The sequence below is a fragment of the Barbus barbus genome (assembly GCF_936440315.1).
Source record: "Barbus barbus genome assembly, chromosome: 37".
NCBI lineage: Eukaryota > Metazoa > Chordata > Actinopteri > Cypriniformes > Cyprinidae > Barbus > Barbus barbus.
In genome coordinates, this window is record NC_136715.1 from 990001 (window position 1) to 1011859 (window position 21859).

The following is a 21859-nucleotide window of genomic DNA, read 5'->3' on the forward strand; positions in this document are numbered from 1 at the left end:
ATTTCCATTTATTATAATAATGACAAAATAGTAATAAAAATATATAATAAATGTCATGTCAAAGTAGACATTTATTATATATATTTATGTGTGTGTGTGTGTGTGTGAAATTTACATTATAATATAACAGCGACACAAATAGTATTAAAAATATTTATAATTTAATAAATGTCATGTAAATAAATTAAATATTTTTTGAAATTAATATTTATAATTTCAAAAATATCATGTAAATCAAATAAATTTATAATAATAATAATAATAATAATATTTACAAATAATTATTACTTATATTTATGTTTTTATTAGAAATAATTCTCTATAAATAATTTGACAACAACAACAACAATTATTATTATTATTATAAAACTCTTCTAAAAATTTTAGAAGAATCCAGCTTTGACAAGGTGACTTAAGGTCTGTGAGATTATATGACAATTCATGATATTTGCAAATATCAGCTCGTAAGTGTATTTACTTGTCTCATTAGTGTTTAGCGCATTTGCCGTTGCTAGGAAACGCTTATTTTGTTTACTGTGTTGAGCCTTGCTGAAATCGCGTTTGGTCTCGTACTGTATCGCGTATCTTGTCAGTGTCTGCACTTGCTTGGCCATTTTTAGTGATAAACAGGAAAGTGGGTTCAGCTGAATTGTAATAGTGATTTGTTAGAAGGGGTATAAAATAGGTTATTATACCGCGGCAGCCCTCGTGTAAAGCCCTCCTAGTGTGAAGACCATCGACTCTACCGTACGACTCCACCGGACAGGGACACCGGAAGAGGACATAAGTATAGACTTTTAATTATCCTATATTATTCCTACTACTTGTTTCACTTCTGTTTTAGTTTATATAACCTATTCATACTATGTGTTTCCAGATCAATACTCTCACTACCACTCGCAAACCACGCATCACACACTGTAGACGGCGCAATCCTATCAACCTGCGCACTTTGCCTATGTCTGCTAATACATTACTTTCTTTTTCTATTGGTCTCTGGAATTGTCAGTCTGCTGTCAACAAAGCTGATTTCATTACTTCCATTACTAGTCATTCAAGGTTAAACCTCATGGCCCTGACAGAGACCTGGATCAAACCAGAAGACAATGTTACACCTGCAGCACTCTCCAATAATTTCTCCTTTTCCCACACCCCCCGTTTGACTGGAAGAGGTGGAGGTACTGGTCTGCTCATCTCTAATAATTGGACATTTACTCCTTTACCATCTCTGAGTATCAACAGCTCTTTTGAATCACATTCAGTTACTATTACCTACCCTCTAAAAATCCATTTTGTAGTTGTTTATCGTCCTCCAGGATCACTAGGTAACTTTGTGGATGAATTAGATTTATTGCTCTCAACCTTTCCTGAGGATGGTACTCCCTTTGTCTTACTTGGAGACTTCAACATCCACCTAGATAAACCTCAGGGTGCAGACTTCCACACTCTGCTTGCGTCTTTTGATCTCAAGAGAGTGCTAACTACGGCTACTCACAAATCAGGGAACCAACTGGACCTTATTTACACACGGCACTGCTCCACTGATAATGTGCTGGTTACTCCACTGCACACCTCAGATCACTTCCTCCTTACTCTTAACCTCAACATGATTCCTGACACATCACATACCCCTCCACATGTCACTTTTCGACGTAACTTGCGTTCACTCTCACCCTCCCGGCTATCTGCTATGGTTTCATCTTCGCTTCCTCCGCTTAAACAGTTATCCTCTCTTGATGCTAACAGTGCTACTGATACTTTCTGTTCCACTCTGACGTCTTGTTTAGATACTTTCTGCCCCTTATCTTCCAAGCCAGTCCATACCACCCCTTCTGCCCCTTGGCTATCTGATGTTCTCCGCGAACATCGTTCTAAACTCAGGGCCGCAGAAAGGGTATGGTGCAAATCACGAAATACTTCTGACCTTAATTTATATCGATCACTCCTCTCTGACTTCTCTGCTAATGTTTCCACTGCTAAAAGGACATACTATCATGACAAAATTAACAATTCGCCTAACTCTCGCATGCTATTTAAAACATTTAACTCCCTCCTTTGTCCTCCTCCTCCTCCTCCTTCATCTCTAACAGCTGACGACTTTGCCACATTCTTCATTAATAAAATTACAAACCTCACTGCACAATTTTCCACACCACAATCTATCAAACACATCTTACCAGCAAACATACACTCGTTCACATCCTTCTCTCCACTCTCTGAGGCAGAGGTCTCTAAACTCATCCTTTCCAGTCATCCTACTACCTGTCCGCTTGATCCTATTCCATCTCATCTCCTTAAAGTAATTTCTCCTGCAGTTGTACCTGCACTCACTCACATCGTTAACACATCCCTTCACACTGGAGTTTTTCCCTCAGCATTAAAACTGGCTAGGATAACCCCACTTCTTAAAAAACCCACTCTTAACCCAACTCTTTTAGGGAACTATAGACCGGTTTCCCTTCTTCCTTTCATTGCAAAAACACTTGAACGAGTTGTGTTCAACCAAGTCTCTATCTTTCTCACACAGAACAACCTCCTGGACAGTAACCAATCTGGCTTCAGAAGTGGACATTCGACTGAAACTGCCTTGCTTTCAGTTGTTGAAGCCCTAAGACTTGCAAAAGCGGCTTCCAAATCTTCATTACTTATCTTGCTGGATCTGTCTGCTGCTTTTGATACGGTCAACCATCAGATCCTCTTGTCAACCCTATTGAGAAAGGGCATCTCAGGAACCGCACTCCAGTGGTTTGAGTCTTACCTCTCTGATAGGTCCTTCAAAGTATCTTGGAGAGGTGAGGTATCCAAGTCGCAACATCTAGCTACTGGGGTGCCTCAGGGCTCAGTTCTTGGACCAATTATCTTTTCTGTCTACATGGCATCACTAGGTTCTGTCATTCAGAAACATGGCTTTTCATATCACTGCTATGCTGATGACACTCAACTCTACCTCTCATTCCATCCTGATGATCCGACGATAGTTGCTCGCATCTCAGCGTGTCTAACAGACATTTCTTGCTGGATGATGGACCATCACCTTCAACTCAACCTAGCTAAGACAGAACTGCTTGTAGTTTCAGCTAACCCATCGCTTCATCACAATCTCAGCTTCCAGTTAGGCTCATCTACCATAACTCCTTCAAAAACAGCCAGAAACCTTGGAGTTGTGATTGATGATAAGCTAAATACAACATTATACAATATTATAGAAGATCAGGCCTTTTCTCTCGGAACATGCAACACAACTCCTTGTTCAGGCTCTTGTTCTGTCCAGACTTGACTATTGCAATGCTCTGTTCATCAATTTGCACTGGCTACCAATAGCTGCTCGCATTGAATTCAAGGCATTAATGTTTGCCTACAGAACCACCACTGGCTCTGCACCCCTTTACCTAAATTCTTTAATTCAGACTTATGTGCCCTCTAGAAGCTTGCGTTCTTCAAGTGAACGACGCATTATTGTTCATCCCAAAGACACACAAAAACACTTTCACAGACTTTTTCATTAACTGTTCCCATCTGGTGGAATGACCTGCCCAACTCAATCCGAGCAGCCGAATCCTTACCCATCTTCAAGAAACGGCTAAAAACTCATCTGTTCCATCTTTACTTGACCCTCTAACTCTAGCACTCTCTATTCTAATTTTATTTTATCTATGTCTTTTTATAAAAAAATAAAAATAAATAAAAATTAATAATAATAATAATCTTTATTAGGCTAACTGAGACTTGTAATAGCACTTGCACGTTGTTGCTCTTTTGTTGGTTTTGATTGCTTCTTATGTCCTCATTTGTAAGTCGCTTTGGATAAAAGAGTCTGCTAAATGACTGAATAAAATAAAAATAAAATAAATAAATAAAATATATCTAAAATACAATGTGCTCAAAGTGTCAGGAAAATTAATTTTCCATTCACACACACAGTCACACACACACACAGTCACACACACACACACAGTCACACACACACACACACACACACAGGCAGTGCCCAGTTGTTTCCGTCTCTATAATGGGTGTCTCTGTGCCGATTTCTATTCTTAGAGCTCTTTGAACAGAAAACAATATGTTTGAAAGGGCCGAGGGGCGTCTGTCCTCAGAGACACTGTGTGTGTGTGTGTGTGTGTGTGTGTGTGTGTGTGTGTGTGTGTAAAACATTCCTTCCATTACATGACGGAAAGTGAGCGAGTAACACATCCTGTTTGTGCCCGCCCTGAGAGACAAACACAAACACACACACGCACAGACAGATCGGTGTGTGTGTTTATGGGTGAATCTCACAACAAACATCAAGACAAAAATAGTGGCAGTTTCCAGCTGGAGACTGAGACTCCATAAACGCGTCTCATCTCACTTTCAGGTTTAAACTAATAGCATCAGTTTACAATAAGCCTGGCCTTGACCCCTGACCTGACCTCTGGAGGGAGCTACCCCTACATCAGCCTCGTATAGCAGCAACGACTTCACATGCATTTACTTTTCAGAATGTGGAAGATGTCAAACACACACACACTCAAACTCTCACACACAGTCGGTCTGACCTGGAATAGAGTGACATTCGGCTCGTCTAGGATGGTTTTGGGAGGCGCAACAACTAGAAAACAAAAAACACTGATAAAACACACGTCATGTAGGACAACATCAGTGAGTGAGTGTGTGTGTGTGTGCGTGTGAGAAACTCACACAGGTAAAACTGCATTTGTGTGTCCTGCAGGTGAGATTTGACAAAACTCTTCAGAGCAGCGACTGAAAAACAGAGAAACATCACGCTAACATCTGAAGTCTCATGTTAAGACACTAAACACAACATAAAAAGTAAAATAACAAAATTAAATAAAAATGTAATTAAATATTTTATATATCTAAACAAACAGCAGTACAAAGAAGACAAGAACAAGAAATATATATACAAAAAATTATACAATTACACAACACAACATACAGATAAAAAAAATTTATTTGATTAAAAGATTTAATACAAAAACAAAGAAAAGAACAATAAAATAGTGAAATAAAATACTTATATATATATATATATATATATACACACACACAACACAAAATAAGGAAAAATATAAACAAAATAAAAACAATATTTAATATATTTAGACATTTAATAAAATATTTTATATTACCTGTTTCTAGAGGTCTGAAGAAGCCCTGAAGAACGTGGCGGTCAGGAAACTGGACCCTCAGCGCCACCTGATAAACACAGCGACCAATCAACTGCATGAATCCAGTCACATGACCGATCACATGATCAGACACGAGAAGCAGACTCACCTTGGGATACCTGTCCAACTTCTCCTTCATCTGAGACTCTCGCAGACATTTAGTCGTGAGAGGAGCTTCCTCCAGCGCCTTCCTAAAACACACCGAGAAGATCAAATTCATCTGAATTACAGTCTGAACTCTACTCTGAACCAAGAGCGTAGGTCCCATTCTTATTTAATGATCATCCGATCTCATTTTGTAAGTGACTTTTCTTTCTGTGATAAAGATGTTTTCTTTGGATTGTTTGACGCCTCGAAAGAGAATATAGGAAGATAGAACTTGATTTGTGTTTCCTGCTAGCTAAATTTCCCCAAAATCTGCTCCAAATCTCTTTTCTTTATTCAGAGTTGATCCAGATGAGTTCATGGAAACTATCCAGAGTTAAAGCAGTGAAAACTGCCTCTCTATATTCATCCTGTGTTCAGATGAACACGCTTACTACAGTTAAACCATGATATTGTAGTAAAACTGCGGTTATACAAAACAAAACACATGGTTGCTACACATTTACTATAGTAAAACCATGGTTAATTCTCTTAAAAGATTTGTATTTGTATTTGTTCTTTTTATAACTGTATTGCCTTAATGGTTTGATGTTTTGATCTAGTTTTTGTAGTGAATCGCTTGAACTGAATGATCGAAGTCACGAGTTCGAATCAATCGAAGCGGTTCAAGTGTCAGAACTATTACTGGCTCAGCTCGCTAGTTTTATGACATTAACTGAAATAAGCGAAAAAAGTGTAATCTTTCCAAATAAAATCTCCATATTTCTATCCCAAAGATAACATCCAACACAAATCTATGAACATATTCAGATGAGGGACCTCTGAACTTTATTTTCTAATATTATTTTGAGTCCTTTCATCAAATAAAATAATTAAATAGAAAATATTTTATACAACTTAACATAAAAAAGAACAATAGACAAATAAATAATTGTATACAACTAAACATACCACAATATAAATAAAATTTTAAAAATAAAATAAATTTATAAATATAAAAATAAAATAAACCTAAAACATTTGATACAAAATCAACAACAAAGAATTACAAAATAAATAAATGTAAAACATTTTATACAACTAAACATAACACCACAACAAAAATTAAATTAAAATATTTTATACAACTACACATAACAGCATAAAAAAAACACAAATCGTACAAAACAGATTTTTTTTTTTGCATAGGATAAGATTTACTTTGAAATTATTTTTCTCCGAAATTTCTTCAAAAATAATTTAGCTCAAAAACTTTTAAAATAATTACAAAGCAGCAGCATGTCACACATCTAACTAAATGAGAACTAGTAGTAAGTAGAAAGACTGAAATAGTATTTGAAATATCTGCTTTATTTATAACTTTAAAAAATGTTTCAATTCCACAGTGCATGATTATTTATGTATGCAAGACATTTATTTGATTACTGAATTTCCTAAAGTTCAATCCGAAATGACTGACAGCGGAGTGCAGTGTTTTAGTCTGGTGTCCCAGACGCGTGTCTGCTGCGGTAACACTCAAAAACCACCACACACACACACATGCTGCACTCGTTAAAAACTCATTAACCACCTCAGGACGTCACTGAAGGAAGACGGGAATAGAAGAGACAGACAGAGAGAGACAGTCTGCGGGTTTTAATTAGATACGTCAGAACAGTCATTTAGTCACAATAACAAGGTCACGACATAAGATTTATAATCATGTTATAAACAATTTACACTGATCATTCTGATCAAAACTTTATTCTGAACAGCGTTACTTTAGCATCACGGAGATACTATTACGTACCATTTTTGGTAATATTTGGAATTAGATTTCATTAAATTTAGATTTAATTCAATATTTTCTATATGCATTTTAATTTTAGTTAAAGTTTTAGTAATTTTTATTACTTCCTGTTTTTTTTTTTTAAATGTATAGTTTTTTTATTCATAAAGTTTTAGATTATGTAGTTTTACAGTAACTTAAACTAATATATTTGTAATCTATATTATAAATAAAATATATTATATTAGATTATAAAGTAGATTTTTTTAATTTTAGATAGTCCTAATTACTTTTTAGTATTTATTTATTTTTAGTATTATTATTATTATTATTATTATTATTATGATATATTATTGTTGCATTTATTAATATTTTAAATTTGTTTTATTTTATATTTTGAGATGTTTCTCAAATACTGAGATGTTACTGTTCTTTTATGTTCCATAGTTTATGTTAGGCCGTTGTGGCCTAAATGTTTCTCATTTAACACAAAAATAGCTTTAAATAATATTTTGTGGGTATTTTCAGTCAAATTTATTTTGCGATTAATTAGATTAATCGACACATCATGTAATTAATTCGATTAAAAATTGTAATCGACTGACAGCCCTAATATATACATATATAATCTTGCAAGGCTAGATTTTAAGTTTAAGCTTAATATTGATTATTTTACTTTATTTTATTTCAGCTTTACTTCAGTTGATGAAAATAATTTTTAATAGTTTTCACTGAAAATAACAGCACTGTGACAGCAAAAGTGAACTGTGATTGGTCACTTCACACGTCAATCAAACGTGCGTTGTACGTTCTCACCTCTCGCTCTTCAGCTGCGCGAATCTCTTACGAATGTCGTGAACAGTGACTTCAAAAAACTCGTCAGGAAGTTCTGCGTCGTCATGGCGATGGGCTCCGGAGTCCAGATGAAAGACCAGCGGCTCCCTGTCGACCGGCTGCACAAACACACACGAGTCACTGATTCGTCACGAGTCACTGATTCACCACGAGTCACTGATTCATCACGAGTCACTGATTCATCACGAGTCACTGATTCATCACGAGTCACTGATTCATCACGAGTCACTGATTCATCACGAGTCACTGATTCACCACGAGTCACTGATTCATCACGAGTCACTGATTCACCACGAGTCACTGATTCATCACGAGTCACTGATTCACCACGAGTCACTGATTCACCACGAGTCACTGATTCACCACGAGTCACTGATTCATCACGAGTCACTGATTCATCACGAGTCACTGATTCACCACGAGTCACTGATTCACCACGAGTCACTGATTCACCACGAGTCACTGATTCACCACGAGTGAGTCAATCTGTGGAATCAGTGTCCATCACTTGATTCATTATTAGCTGATAAATTCTATGAATATGTTTTACCAGTAATATAAAGTGTGTATCAATAGAGATTATGCTATATTGTGTCTATCTGTAGGTAAATATAGCTACACATTGCAGCACCGCTTAAAGTTATTGAGATGTTAGAGCGATAAAGAAAGATACATGAATGAGAAAATAAAAAAGAACATGCAAGGGGAAAAAAAAAAAAAAGTTGTTAAGCGCAAGGAGCTGCATCAGAAAATTATAAAAAGAAAGTTATACAAGCTGTGCACTCACTACTTTACATGGTTACACTTTATTTTAAGGCCGTGTTCACACTTGGCGTCTTTTTTGACTAGAAAAAGTTGACAAGAGCGTTTTTTTAATGAAAAACAAAGCTGGCAGCGTCTGTTACAAATAGCAGCTGAGAGCGTCTTTTGTTGTCATAGCAACAGCTGTAACAGTAGCCTAGCGCTGTGTACTGCAGAAATGTCAAGAAAGAGTAAAAAGTTGGCTCTTGCGTTGGCTTTTGAAGTTAACGGGAAAGAAAATGTCGATTCACAACAACGTTTGTGGGTGCACGACATTATACGGGGAAGGAACCAATATTATGATAGAGTTTTGTGCTCATATCATACAGCTCCTTGTGCTCCGAAACTAGTACGCGCAGTCTATCTACCGGCACCTTCTCCATTTTTCTTCTTGTTGTTATGGAAACGACAGATCTCGCTACTCGCTTGTAATTGGTCAGCTGTCAAAAAGGCGCTTGACGTAGGGCGTTTTTTTCAGAAAAGTTGAAATTTTTTCAACTTGAAAAAACGCTCTGAGCTGCAGAAAAAGACGCCGGCGGTGGCGTTTTAAAAAGCGCTCAGGACTTTTTTGAAAACACGGTTTACTCCATAGGATTATAATGTAAAACAGACGCCGGCAGCTTCGAAAAAGACGCCAAGTGTGAACACGGCCTAAGGTGTCATAATACAGAGTAATTACCTTGTTAAGTACTTACTTATCTCAGGGAAGACTCGGTCTGATACATGTGTGTAACAGTAGCTGCCTATTACATCTACATAATTACTAACTATAATTACAGGCTGTTCCATAACTTAGTTACATAAGTACTTTTTATTGCATGTAAGTACAACGGCTACTACCAAGTACTTAATTAGGTAATTACTCTGTATTATGACACCTTCAAATAAAGTATGACATTGTAGCAAAGTGTCATTCAGTATTGTCACATGAAAAGATATAATAAAATATTTACAAAAATGTGAGGGGTGTACTCACTTCTGTGAGATACTGTATCTATATCATTATCATGAAATAAATGTATTTCATATTTCTTATTTCACTCATATTGTGAAATAAGGTTTTGGTCATATCGCCCAGCCTTAATATGAATTAATGCATAAATAACTAACAAAAAAATCCAAGGATCTGACGTATTGATGAAATATCTTAATAAAGAGAATGGCTGTATACTGATGTTTTTACCTCCAGAAATTCGTCTGTTTCCTCTTCATCCTTCATCGCTTGTTTGGCACTGACTGACCGCTGAAACATTCATGAAACATCCACAAACACTTCAGCCTGAGAGACAGCAAACACCAGACGACTAGAAAATGTACCAGCTACAGAGAAAAAAAGCGTGTGTTGGTGTTTGTGTGATCGAATCTAAACACGGTGATGCATGATTGAACTCAAGACACAACAAAAACACAGCGTCCATCTCTGCAGATGAACACAAAACGCAGGAGATGATTTTCCATGAAAAAGACGTTTAAAATTTTGGAATGATTAGGATTTTGTTTCTGAAAGGAGTGTCTTCTGCTCACCAAGGCTGAATTTATTTGATTAAAAATAAAGTAAAAACATTAAAAATTCTGAAATATTATTACAATATAAAACAGCTGTTTTCTATGTGAATATGTGTTAAACTGTAATGTATTTCTCTGATCTGCAGCTGTATTTTCAGCATCATTACTCCAGTCTTCATTGTCACATGATCTTCAGAAATCATTATAATATACTGATTTACTGATCAACAAACATTTATTATTATTATCAATGTTGAACACAGTTGTGACGCTTAATATTTTTGTGGAAATCATGATAGGCTACCATTCAAAAGTTTGGAGTGAATAAGATAAAAAACATTTTTTTATAATTATGCAAGAATGCATTTGTTTGCTGATTAGATTAATTTATTTCATTCAGCACTAATTGAAAATAATTTAACTAAAGTAATTTTCTCTCTAATTCTGTTTAGACATTGCTTCAGTTTTTTAGTTTTTGGAGTTTTTATTTTCCTTCTGCTTTTACTTTAGTTAAAATATTTTTCTTAAAAAAAAAAACCTTCAAAAGCACATTTAAAATGACTAAAAAATAAACAAAAATTAAAAATGAAAACATAAAACCTACAAAATAATAAATAAAAACTATAATAGTATATAAATGTACTATTTTGCATATATATGTACTTTGTATACACTTATATATATATGTTTTATTATTGAATTATTACTTTTATTCATCAATAATGCATTGACTTGATCAAAAGTGTCAGTAAATACATTTCTAATGTTACAAAAGATTTCTATTTCAAATAAATGCTGTTCTTTTGAACTCTCTATTCATCTGTGAATCCTAAAAAATTTAATGTATCACAGTTTCCTTAAAAATATTGTGCAGCACAACTGTTTTCAACACTGATAATAATCAGAAATGTTTCTTGAGCAGTAAATCAGTATAAATCAGCATTTTTAATCAAATAAATGCAGAGTTGATGAGCAGAAGAGAGACTTTTTCAAAAACATCCCTTTTGTCCACCTGTGTGTTTTAAATGTAAATTATTCCCGTGATGAAAAAGCCAAAAAGAAAACAAAATGTGTGACAGTAAATGAAGAAACAAGAAGTAAACAGACCTTGATTTCTTGGCAGGGTTTGGGTTTTTTGGCTTTCGGCGGGCTGCCGGACACACAAAATGACCAGGAAGTGGACATCTTCAGTCCAGCTGTCCCAGTTCCTCCCAGACGCTGTCCGCTTCCTGAAAATGGCACAAAGTCAGTGGGCGTGGCTGAGGGGGCGGAGCCATGACACTGTTGGGATGTCCCAGGTCGCTCGTCGTCCTCCTGTGGCATTAGTTTGGCCTGTGGAGGCTGGTCAGTTTTGGGCCACACCCCCAGTTCTTGGCTCGTGCTTGGCTCCTCCTCTTCCTGTTTGACAGGATGATGGTTCAGTGGGGCGGCGACCTCAGTGCGAGGAGCTGGGGGTTCCATGGGAACGGGGGTGGAATCCTTGGGTGGTTCTGGAGGCGGATGTGATACGGTTGTCTTGGCAACAGCATCCGTTGGCTTAGCGACCGCATCCACGGATGCAGCAGGACATGAGTCGTCGGAGCCTTTCAGCACATAACTAATGAACAGAAACGCCATCAATATCATCATCATAATCACGTGACAGTGATGTGACGTCACCGCTGAGTAGGGGTGTGCAATATTGACAAAAAATAATATCTTGATATTTTCTGGGATTTTATCACTAACGATAATTAGATGATATTTTGCTTAGTGTGTTATTGTGCTGGAACCTTAAGGACTGCCGTGGAAAATTTTTCAATATTCTTCATATTCTGTGTGGTGGTCAGTTCACACTGAGAGAAATTAATCTTTTCTAATAAGTTTAAAGTGATTTTTAAAACGGTTGATTCATTCAGGAACAAAACACTGTCATCTTGAGATGCAAAACAGTGCTGTGGCTGTGTTTGGAATTATTTTTGTAGTCGAAATACCGCAAAAACAGGCAATATGGTGTCTAAAACGTAAGTCTCTTAATTAACTTCTTGTATTTTTGAACTGTTGTAAACATTTGTAATCATGGTAATTTTGGAAAAAAATGGCACTCTCTGTGATATTGATAAACTATATGCAATGATATAAATATATACATTTTCTGTCCCCATATCTTGAATTTTGTGATCATTGTAAATGTATTTTAATAGACGGATTCATGCAGTGAAAGAACGCTCTCTAAATGCGCACTCGCTCTAGTCTAGACTTCACGTAATATATGCGTGCACTCTGTAGGGGTGTTTTGAAAGGTTTTTGCAAAATACTCGATAATGTCAAATCGCACAGTTAAAACAACAATTACAATAGTATCGCAGACGACATACATCACACACCGCTACCGCTGTGACGAACAGCTCACCGTATGATGGCACTTCCTCCGGTGAGACCCAGAGTCTTCAGAGTCGTCTTCTTCAGTGCATCCTTACCGCTGACCTACACAACAACAACAAGACATGAAGCTGCAATTTAAAGGGAACCTATTATGCAAAATTCACTTTTAAATGTTGTTTGAACATAAATGTTTATTGGCAGTGTGTGTACACAACCACCCTTTAAATGATAAAAAAAAAAATATTTTTTTTTTTTAATCCCCATAAATCATAAACAGTGTCTCAGAACAAGCGGTTCGCAGAACCTGTACAATGTGATGTCACATTTTATAAGCCCCGCCCACGACTGTTGACAGACACTGCTGTATGCCCTGCCCTGAGTGAGCCGCACACAATCAGCATTCAAGTAAGAAATATCTTATTAAAGCTACAGACATTATTCAGTCCGGAGCAGTGAGTGATTTTGTGTTTTATTTTATTGTTCGGGTCATATTAACAGTGTAGACAGCAGTATAAGATCTGTATATTACACTGCTGTCACTTAATACACAGATCTAATATAAACTTGCGATTTCTTTCCCAGCTGTTTACCTTCACACACATAACCGACTGTGTTTTTGTAACTTATGCCTGTTTTTAACAAACGTGTGTGTGTTTTTGACAGTTCGAGCGCAATAAGATGTGAAAGAGAACTTAGTTTAGGACTCACATGCCATGTGACAGCCGCTTTCTGTGCACTCAGAAAACAGTATACAGGAAGTTTAAACTGATGTGGCTTTAAAATGCATTATTTCAGCACGATAGACATGGTAATCAAAACCAAACAGATGTTTTTTGACAAAGTATCTGAGGTACGAGCTGTAAAGGTAGAGCCCTGTTCTGGAAAAGGAGGCGGGGAGCAGCAGCTCATTTGCATTTAAAGAGACATGCACAAAAACAGCCTGTTTCTACTTCCACTCAAAATAGGCATTTTCAAAAAGATATAATGAATGATCTATGGGGTATTTTGAGCTGAAACTTCCCAGACACATTCTGGGGACACCTGAGATTTATATTACATACTGTAAAAAGGGGCGTAATAGGTGCACTTTAATGCCACAGATTTGAGAATAAAGCAGTATATTAATGAGAAACCCATCCATGGGACGTTCCATCGTCCACAAAAAGACAAATTCACAAAACATTCATGTTGCGTTCGGGTTGACCCAGAGATGTTTAGACTTTCAGGCCTTAATTCATGGAAGAGTGAATTAAGACTCGCAGAAACTCTGTATCTTAACTTCTTTCTTAAGAAGATGTGTGTGGGAACGTGCAGTACGTCAGTAAATGAAGTGAGTTGATGCTGACTTTAACAGCGATGCACAGAGATCAAGCGCTGGTCTCACCTCGTCTCTCATGTAAACACACACTGGCGTAGGCCCAGACGCGTCCAGATCAGACGTCCTGTGAGGAGGAAACACATCACAACATCTGTCAGGACACAGATATAAACACAAATATACTGTATATACTCTGAGTTCCTGGACTGAGACCAGCAGGTTTTTAGAGCCAGTTTTTCTGCACGTTTTTGGGAAAACGGCTGTGTATTTTTATGGGAATAAAACATGGAATCAAATGGAATCCCACTGTATTTAAATTACAGTTCTGTGAGAGCAGAGGGGGCGTGGCCAGTGAGAAAGTGGGAGGTTGCTTGTTTTAGCAGTGGGAGGAGCCTGTGAGAACATGAGCAGGTGTTTAACCCTCATTATGCGTTCATAATCTGCTTACAATATTCACATTCCAGGATTCCATTTGGAGCCGAATAATCCCAATTTCTTTTAAAGCAGTCATAACTTTACTAAAACTACATTTTGAAAGTTTTACCATGTTTTTACCATGTGAATGCATTAACTGTGCATTTACATGCAATGCATTTAAATTTATTAATGCATTTACCCCTTTTTCTATATATAGTTTTTTTTTAATTCTTTGAAATGTGAAAAATATTTAGTTCTCTCAATATTAATAAATTGTATTTGAATATATCATTGCATGACATTTATAAGAATATATAGTCTGAGAATTATTAGTATTAACTCAATGGACCCTTTTCACAAGGACTGTGATGGACTGTTTAACGATCATCAGCATCGTAAACCCTCGAAGGTTTTTAAGCTGTTAAGATGTTTCCGAGAATATCAACACGACTGCAATGTGACACTGATTTTATACAGTAGTAGTTCAACAAACAAGAAGTTAAAATTAAGTGACTTTCATTTTAGAAACAATATTGACTGTTTTTGCTCAATTTCGCTGATGAAAATAGTTCCAATCAAAGCCACAGCAGAACTGTTTTGTGTCTCCGAGCAACACAGCAGTGTTTCGATACTGAATGAATCCACGTTTTTCAACGAACCGAGTGAGTCAATGATTCAGTAACCCATTCATAAAGACAGTCAATTGACTCGTTTCTGAATGAATCAGCTGTTTGAACAAATTTGTTGAATCAATGACTCACTCATTAAAACAGTCATTTGCCGCCACCTACTGGTGGTTTGGATTCATATTTAAAAGTATCATTGCATTTTCCCCAATATTTCTTATTTGTATGTTTAAAAATATTTCAAACATTAATCTTATTAAATTATTTTTGCATTTGCATTTTTGGGGCGTACATTTCAGCTTCATCAAACAGTCTGTGTTTTGTGTGTTTGCTGCAGAGGAAAGATGGAGTTTGTTGATTCTGATTTCATTTGAATTGTAACAACTCTACAGTTTCTTATTATTCTAACTGAACTAATTGAAACAATGTAAGAACTTGATGTGAAAGATGACACATTTAATAAGGTTAGGGAAAAATGACCATTTAAAAACATAGTGGGAAATTACATCTGTTTTGTTATATACAGCAACTTCTTTTCAGTTATTTTTTTATTTCTACCTCTTTCCAGTCACAGAGCACTTTATCTTGAGAGTTGTTTAAGTGAGAGAACATCTGTAACCTAGTGCAGATTGGGGCAATTGGAATGTTTAATCATTTTTTATTATGTAAATATTTTTTTTTTTTGCATTGAAAAAACTATAGATTTTTGTTTGTATATGCTGTCAATTATAGTTCTTAGAAAAAAAAAAATCGGTATCGGTAAAAATCGGTATCGGTATTTATAACACTATACTTTGTATTATATCACCTTTGCATCAAATTACAAAAATTTGGCATCGTTCTCTTTTCTGACTGCCGTTATCAGTCTCTCTCAATTTTTTTTGAAAGTCCTAAAAACCCGACTCGAAATCGTGGAGGTTTTTATTTTGCTATTTGAGCAAATGGGAATGCAAAAAATATATTTGTGGTACTCTTCCATTCACCGCTCCTGAAGTTAACTTCCACTGCTGAGGAACACAGAAATGTGAAAAAAGGACTGAAAAAAAACAAAAATTTACAATCTGAATTTAATTAAATTCCTTTCAATTTATTACTCATGTTTGCACAAAAACAATCCTAATTTATAAAACCTAAATGTATTTATTTCTAAGAAAACAACATAAATATTACTCTGAAAAATTCATTAATTTTACTTGCATATTCACTTTTAGATTAAAAAATCTGTAAATTTTTCATGCTGCAATGGTTTCTGCAAGTCTTTTGACACTAATATAATTTCATAGATAATTTTAGAGAAAATGTTTTGACACCTAATAGAACGGCATACATATGAAACTTATTTTAAATGGCTATATCTCTGAACAAATTGTAAAAAATATGAAAAAAATAAATGATGTGTATTTTAAGGGTCTTAAAGCTTTTGCAAAGTATCGTTCGCTTACTAAAAACTATGCATTTTTTAAAAATGTTTATTTATCTACTGTCAAAGCGGGCCGGAGTGCATTATGAGGGTTAAAGCGTTTGGCAGCGGTGCTGAGCGCTCATAAAACGGCCCGCGAGCCTCAGAGTTCACACGATCTGGCTGCATTTAAAAACCACAGCGGGAACTCGATTCTGCTGGAGAGGAATGTGTTTTACTTCAATCAATAGAGTCAGAAAGAACACACACATTTCACTTATAAACAACATGCTCAGAAATGAACCAGCTGCAGCTTTCTCTCACAGAACAACACACACCTGGTTTGAGGAAAGTGGGTCAGTAGATCCCATAACGTCTGTCCACTCGAGAAAGAGCCTTGAAGACGAGAGCCGTCCTCCATCTGCAGCGCGATCCGCACCTGAACCAAAACACAAAGATCAGAGAGAAATCATTATCAAGAACAATAATCAACTCACACTAGCATTCAAAATGTTTTAATGTTTAAAGAAGCCTCTTCTGTTCACTAAGGCTGCATTTGTTTAATCAAAAACACAGTAAAAATTCAGAAATATTATTATAATTTAAAACAGATGTGAATATGTGTTAAACTGTAATGTATTTCTGTGATGTGCAGCTGTATTTCCAGCATCATTACTCCAGTCTTCAGTGTCACATGATCTTCAGAAATCATAATATACTGATTTACTGATCAACAAACATTTCTGATTATTATCAATGTTGAATACAGATTAATATTTTTGTAGGAAACTGTGATACATTTTATTTTTCAGGATTCACAGATGAATACAAAGTTTAAAATAACAACATTTATTTGAAATAGAAATCTACTGTAACATCATAAATGTCTTTACGGTCATGATAAATGTAATGCATCCTTGGTGAATAAAAAAAAAATATATTTTTTTTTTTTTTTTTTTGCCTAAAAACATCTTTCTTTGACCCTCTGACTCTAGCACTCTCTATTCTAATTCTATTCTTTACAAAAAAACTTGCTCCTTTTAGACTTGCACTCTACTAAAAAAAAAAATACTAGCTTCTATATTCTATATTTTGTATTCTATTTAGTTTCTTTTTATTTATTATGCAATTTTAAAAAAAGGCCTCTAACAGTAGCTTGCTCTATTTTCTTTCTATTCTATCGGTTATCTAATTATTTATTATATAATTAAAAAATAACCTTGCTATGCGTATTGTGTTTGGCTAACTGAGGCTTGTTATAGCACTTGCATATCATTGCTCTTTTGTTGACTTTGATGGCTTCTATTGTCCTCATTTGTAAGTTGCTTTGGATAAAAGCATCTGCTAAACGACTGTTGAGTTCACAGGAAGTGCAGCATGACATCAGAGCTCAGGCTCAATGACATCATCAGCTCCACCCGAGCCGCACGCAGTTAAACACGCAACACGAGAGCTCGGATCGCATCTGCCGTTTTACAGGACTGTGTTTATAGCGGCGAGAGACAGCGAGAGGAGCGCAGGTGTGTTTGTAGCCAGATGAAAGGAAAATGAAAATCACGCTCTCGTTTGATTGAGAGATCAAGGAGAAAGTGATTAATGAGCGGGGCCGCTCGTAAAGCATGATGGGTAAACCTCCGTCCTGTGGCTGCTCTCACTCATGCTTCAGGCATGTGGAGCTGGGAGTGTGTGTGTGTGTGTGTGTGTGTGCGGTTCAGATCGAACACAAACACAGGCCATGATGTTTTGCCTGAGTCCGTCTCACATTCTTCTGCTCAATTACAGGCTCCTCAGCATCTCATGCGTGCTTTTCAGGCTTTATCTCTTATAAAACGATCTGTGACCCTGGAGCACAAAACCAGTCATAAGGGTTCATTTTTTTTTAAATTGAGATCTCTGCATCATCTGAAAGCTGAATAAATAATCTTCCCATTGATGTATGGTTTGTTATGACAGGACAATATTTGTCTGAGATACAACTATTAGAAAATCTGGAATCTGAGGGAGCAAAAAAATCTAAATATTGAGAAAATCTCCTTTAAAGTTGTTCAAATGAAGTCCTTAGCAATGCATATTACTAATCAAAAATTAAGTTTTGATATATTTATGGTAGGAAACTTACAAAATATCTTCATGGAACATGATCTTAATATCCTAATGATTTTTGTCATAAAAGAGAAATGTATAATTTTGATCCATACAATGTATTGTTGGCTATTGCTACAGATATACCTGTGCTACTGATGACTGCTTCTGTGCTGCAGGGACACTGATAATAGAACTGAAGGAGAGTTCAGGTTATTATTTACCGCACGCTTGTGAGGCTTTGAAACACATTCTAGAGTTTTAAGACCGTTTGGATCTGACTCTTATTTCTTTCATGTTGATAACTGCATTGCTATCGTGTTGTTGACTTATGATTTCCATAAACGTACAAATAAATGAGCTCGCTGTCTGACTGGGCAGTTTATTTTGTTTACTGAATACACCAACAGTCAAACAGTTATTGAGAGGTCGACAAATTAAAAATAAACCATTTAGAAATATTTTTAAGAACCAAAAAAAATACAAAAGCACATAAAAATGACTAAAAATGAACTGAAAATATAAAAATAAAAGCAAATATCATAGTATAAATATATATATATATGTGTGCTATTTTTTTGCATACGTAAAATAAAATAAAAATGAACTATTTAGAATGTTTCAACAAACAAGAACAAAGAAAGTTTTTTTCAAAACACATCAAAATAATAAAACCAAAAAAATAAAAATATATATAAAGCTAATTGCACTGCTTCCAGAAAAATTACAATAATAGTATATAAATATACTATTTTGCTTCAGTGCATACTAACAAAACTAAAACTGGCATAAAAACAAACAATTTAGAATATTTTTAAGAAACAAAAACAAAGATTTTTTTACAAATTTCTAAAAAATAAACTGAAAAAATTAAAATACAAGTTAATTAAAAATAATAAAATCTATAAGAGTTTAAATATACTATTTTGCTTCAGTTGTTGCACATACTTAAACTAAAACTGAAATAAAAATTAGAATTTAAGAATGTTTTAAGAAACAAAAACCACAAACATGATGAAAGCATTGATGAAAGAAATTTAAATTCAGCATCATAAAGTTTAAGATTTATGATTAAAATCATATTTCTTATTTTCATTAAGTTTAACCTGAAGTATTAAAATAACTGAAACTAATAAACTAAAACTTATATATATATATATATATATATATATATATATATATATATATAAACAAAATCTCATAAAAATACTAAATCTATAACTAAAATAATGCGAAGGCACAAAATATAAACAAAAACTATAACAGTATATAAATATTAAAATAACTGCTAGTGGCAGTTGATCAGAAAATCTCCGTCTAGCAGCTGATATTTGTGCAAACATGACACGAACACGCAAACAAACATGCAATCGTCAGGAACGCATAATTACAGCGCCTCGTTAACAGAGCGCAAACGAACCGGGTCACACTGGGCTGTCAGAAAACATTACACCAATATCTGTTCTGACAAAACCATGAAGCATTTCACAATCTGCAACCATCTGGTTTGTTTGACTAATTAGATACATTTTATTAATTTAATAGCACAGCTATGAGTATTCAGTATTCAAAAATGTTGGCAGCCTCATATAAAATCAATGTAAAATAAAAAAGCTCATATAAAAGCAGTTATTGAACTGAACTGAATCAAATTGAACTAAACTGATCTAAATACTGATTCTGTTTTCTTTTTGGAGCTGCTTTATGGCAAAAAAAAAAAAAAAGACTTATTTTTTATATTGATTGAACTTTAGACCGTTATTCCACTAAATCGTTTTAGATTTTAAAGCTGCTTTTTATATTAAATTAAACTTGTTTTTTTTTTTTAATGAATGAACTTTACAGAGTTATTGAACTGAATCTGAATCAAAATGAACTAAATTGATCTGAATATTGATTTTTACTGGCCTTTTAGAGCTGCTTTACAGTTGAAATTGAACTTTTCATCCTTGATGAACTTAAGAGTTTTTGAACTGAATCAACATTGAACTGAATAGATTCGAGTATTGACTGAAATCATATTTTATGTAGTTTGCATCTGATTTTCTGATATTTTCCTGTCAGTTACTGTGAATCGGCTGTGAAACGATCTGTATTGTATAAAGCACTGTAGGAATAAATGTGAATAACAGCCTGAGATGAACCTAGAGTGTTGTCTTTCACTGATTCTTCATAAAAACAAAGGTTTGACTTGATCTTTAAGTGCTTCCAGCCCTGTTTTGGTGGGAAGTGTTGAGGGACTGAACGTGTGTGTGTGTGTGTGTGTGTGTGTGCTTAAAGAGCAGATACAGGTTTTGAAGAGAGGAATCACACGAGCACACACACCGCGTGACGCTGTAGTAAACGCTGGGCCGGTGAGGTAATTCTGCACACACACCGCGGTATTACCAGAGATCATTAAACTCCCTGATCACTGACAGACAGCGCATCATTTCTCAGAACAAGCGCAGGATGTTTACTAAACTCTTACGTAACGGTCACAGCGCCTGCGGTTAGTTTTAGTTCTGGGCCAAATGTGCTTTTTATCATATTCATTCAAGCTGTCCTGTTTAAGTCTGGGAAATTTAGTCAATTAAAACTGATCATCATCACAATTATTTAGTTCAAAGTTACTGATCATGACTGCTGTCATTTGAGAAATTACACCAGAACTATGCACTCGTTTTTATTTGAATTTGTTTAAGAATTGTAATACATCAAATTAAACTACATGAAAATGAGAAATAATTCCTTTGAGAACGATCTGAATTGCAACAAGCTTTTTTTTTCAGTCAATATTATTATTATTATTATTTTATATTAGTGCTGTCAAACGATTAATCGCATCCAAAATAAAAGTTTTTGTTTACATAATATGTGTGTGTACTGCGTATATATAAATACACTCACATACACCTATATATTTTGAAAATATTTACATGTATATGTTTATATTCATATAATTCATATTATATAAATTATATAAATATATTTCATATATAAACATATTTTTCTAAAATATATACACATGCATGTATACAGTACACAAACATATGTAATCAAAAACTTATTTTGGATGCGATTAATCGTTTGACAGCACTATTATTTCATATATATTATTATATTATTTTATATATTATAGAAAATTATTTATATTATTATTTGAAGTAAAAAAAAAATAGTTTTTTAACGACGATAATCACCCAGTTTCAGAACACTACAAATTTTTATTTAAAAAAAACTCTATAAGCATCTTTATATTTTATATAGTTACTTATTATTTAACAAAACTCTCTACAACTTAATGTAGCTGTAATAATTATTTTGGCAACACTTTATTTGAAGGTGTCATAATACAGCTTAATTAGGTAATTACTCTGTATTATTATGACACCTTCAAATAAAGTGTTACCAAATATCCTTTAAGATGTTTGTTCTTAAGCATTTCTTTTGCAATATTTATTTTTA

The 21859-nt window shown here is 34.8% G+C and overlaps 1 protein-coding gene across 3 annotated transcripts in view; it reads right to left on the reverse strand.

Annotated features, from left to right (window-relative positions):
• The window catches only part of LOC306856949 (tether containing UBX domain for GLUT4-like), a 31127-nt gene that overhangs the window by 5339 nt on the left and 3929 nt on the right, over positions 1–21859 (reverse strand). For all 3 annotated transcript variants that reach the window (XM_079396525.1, XM_079396524.1, XM_079396523.1), the window contains exons 4-13: positions 16669–16769; positions 13955–14012; positions 12599–12672; positions 11314–11803; positions 9884–9943; positions 7861–7997; positions 5281–5362; positions 5133–5199; positions 4681–4743; positions 4539–4591 (exon numbers count right to left, since the gene is read on the reverse strand). In XM_079396525.1, the coding sequence (XP_079252651.1) occupies positions 4539–4591; positions 4681–4743; positions 5133–5199; positions 5281–5362; positions 7861–7997; positions 9884–9943; positions 11314–11803; positions 12599–12672; positions 13955–14012; positions 16669–16769 (1185 nt within the window). The remainder of the gene's footprint in view (positions 1–4538; positions 4592–4680; positions 4744–5132; positions 5200–5280; positions 5363–7860; positions 7998–9883; positions 9944–11313; positions 11804–12598; positions 12673–13954; positions 14013–16668; positions 16770–21859) is intronic.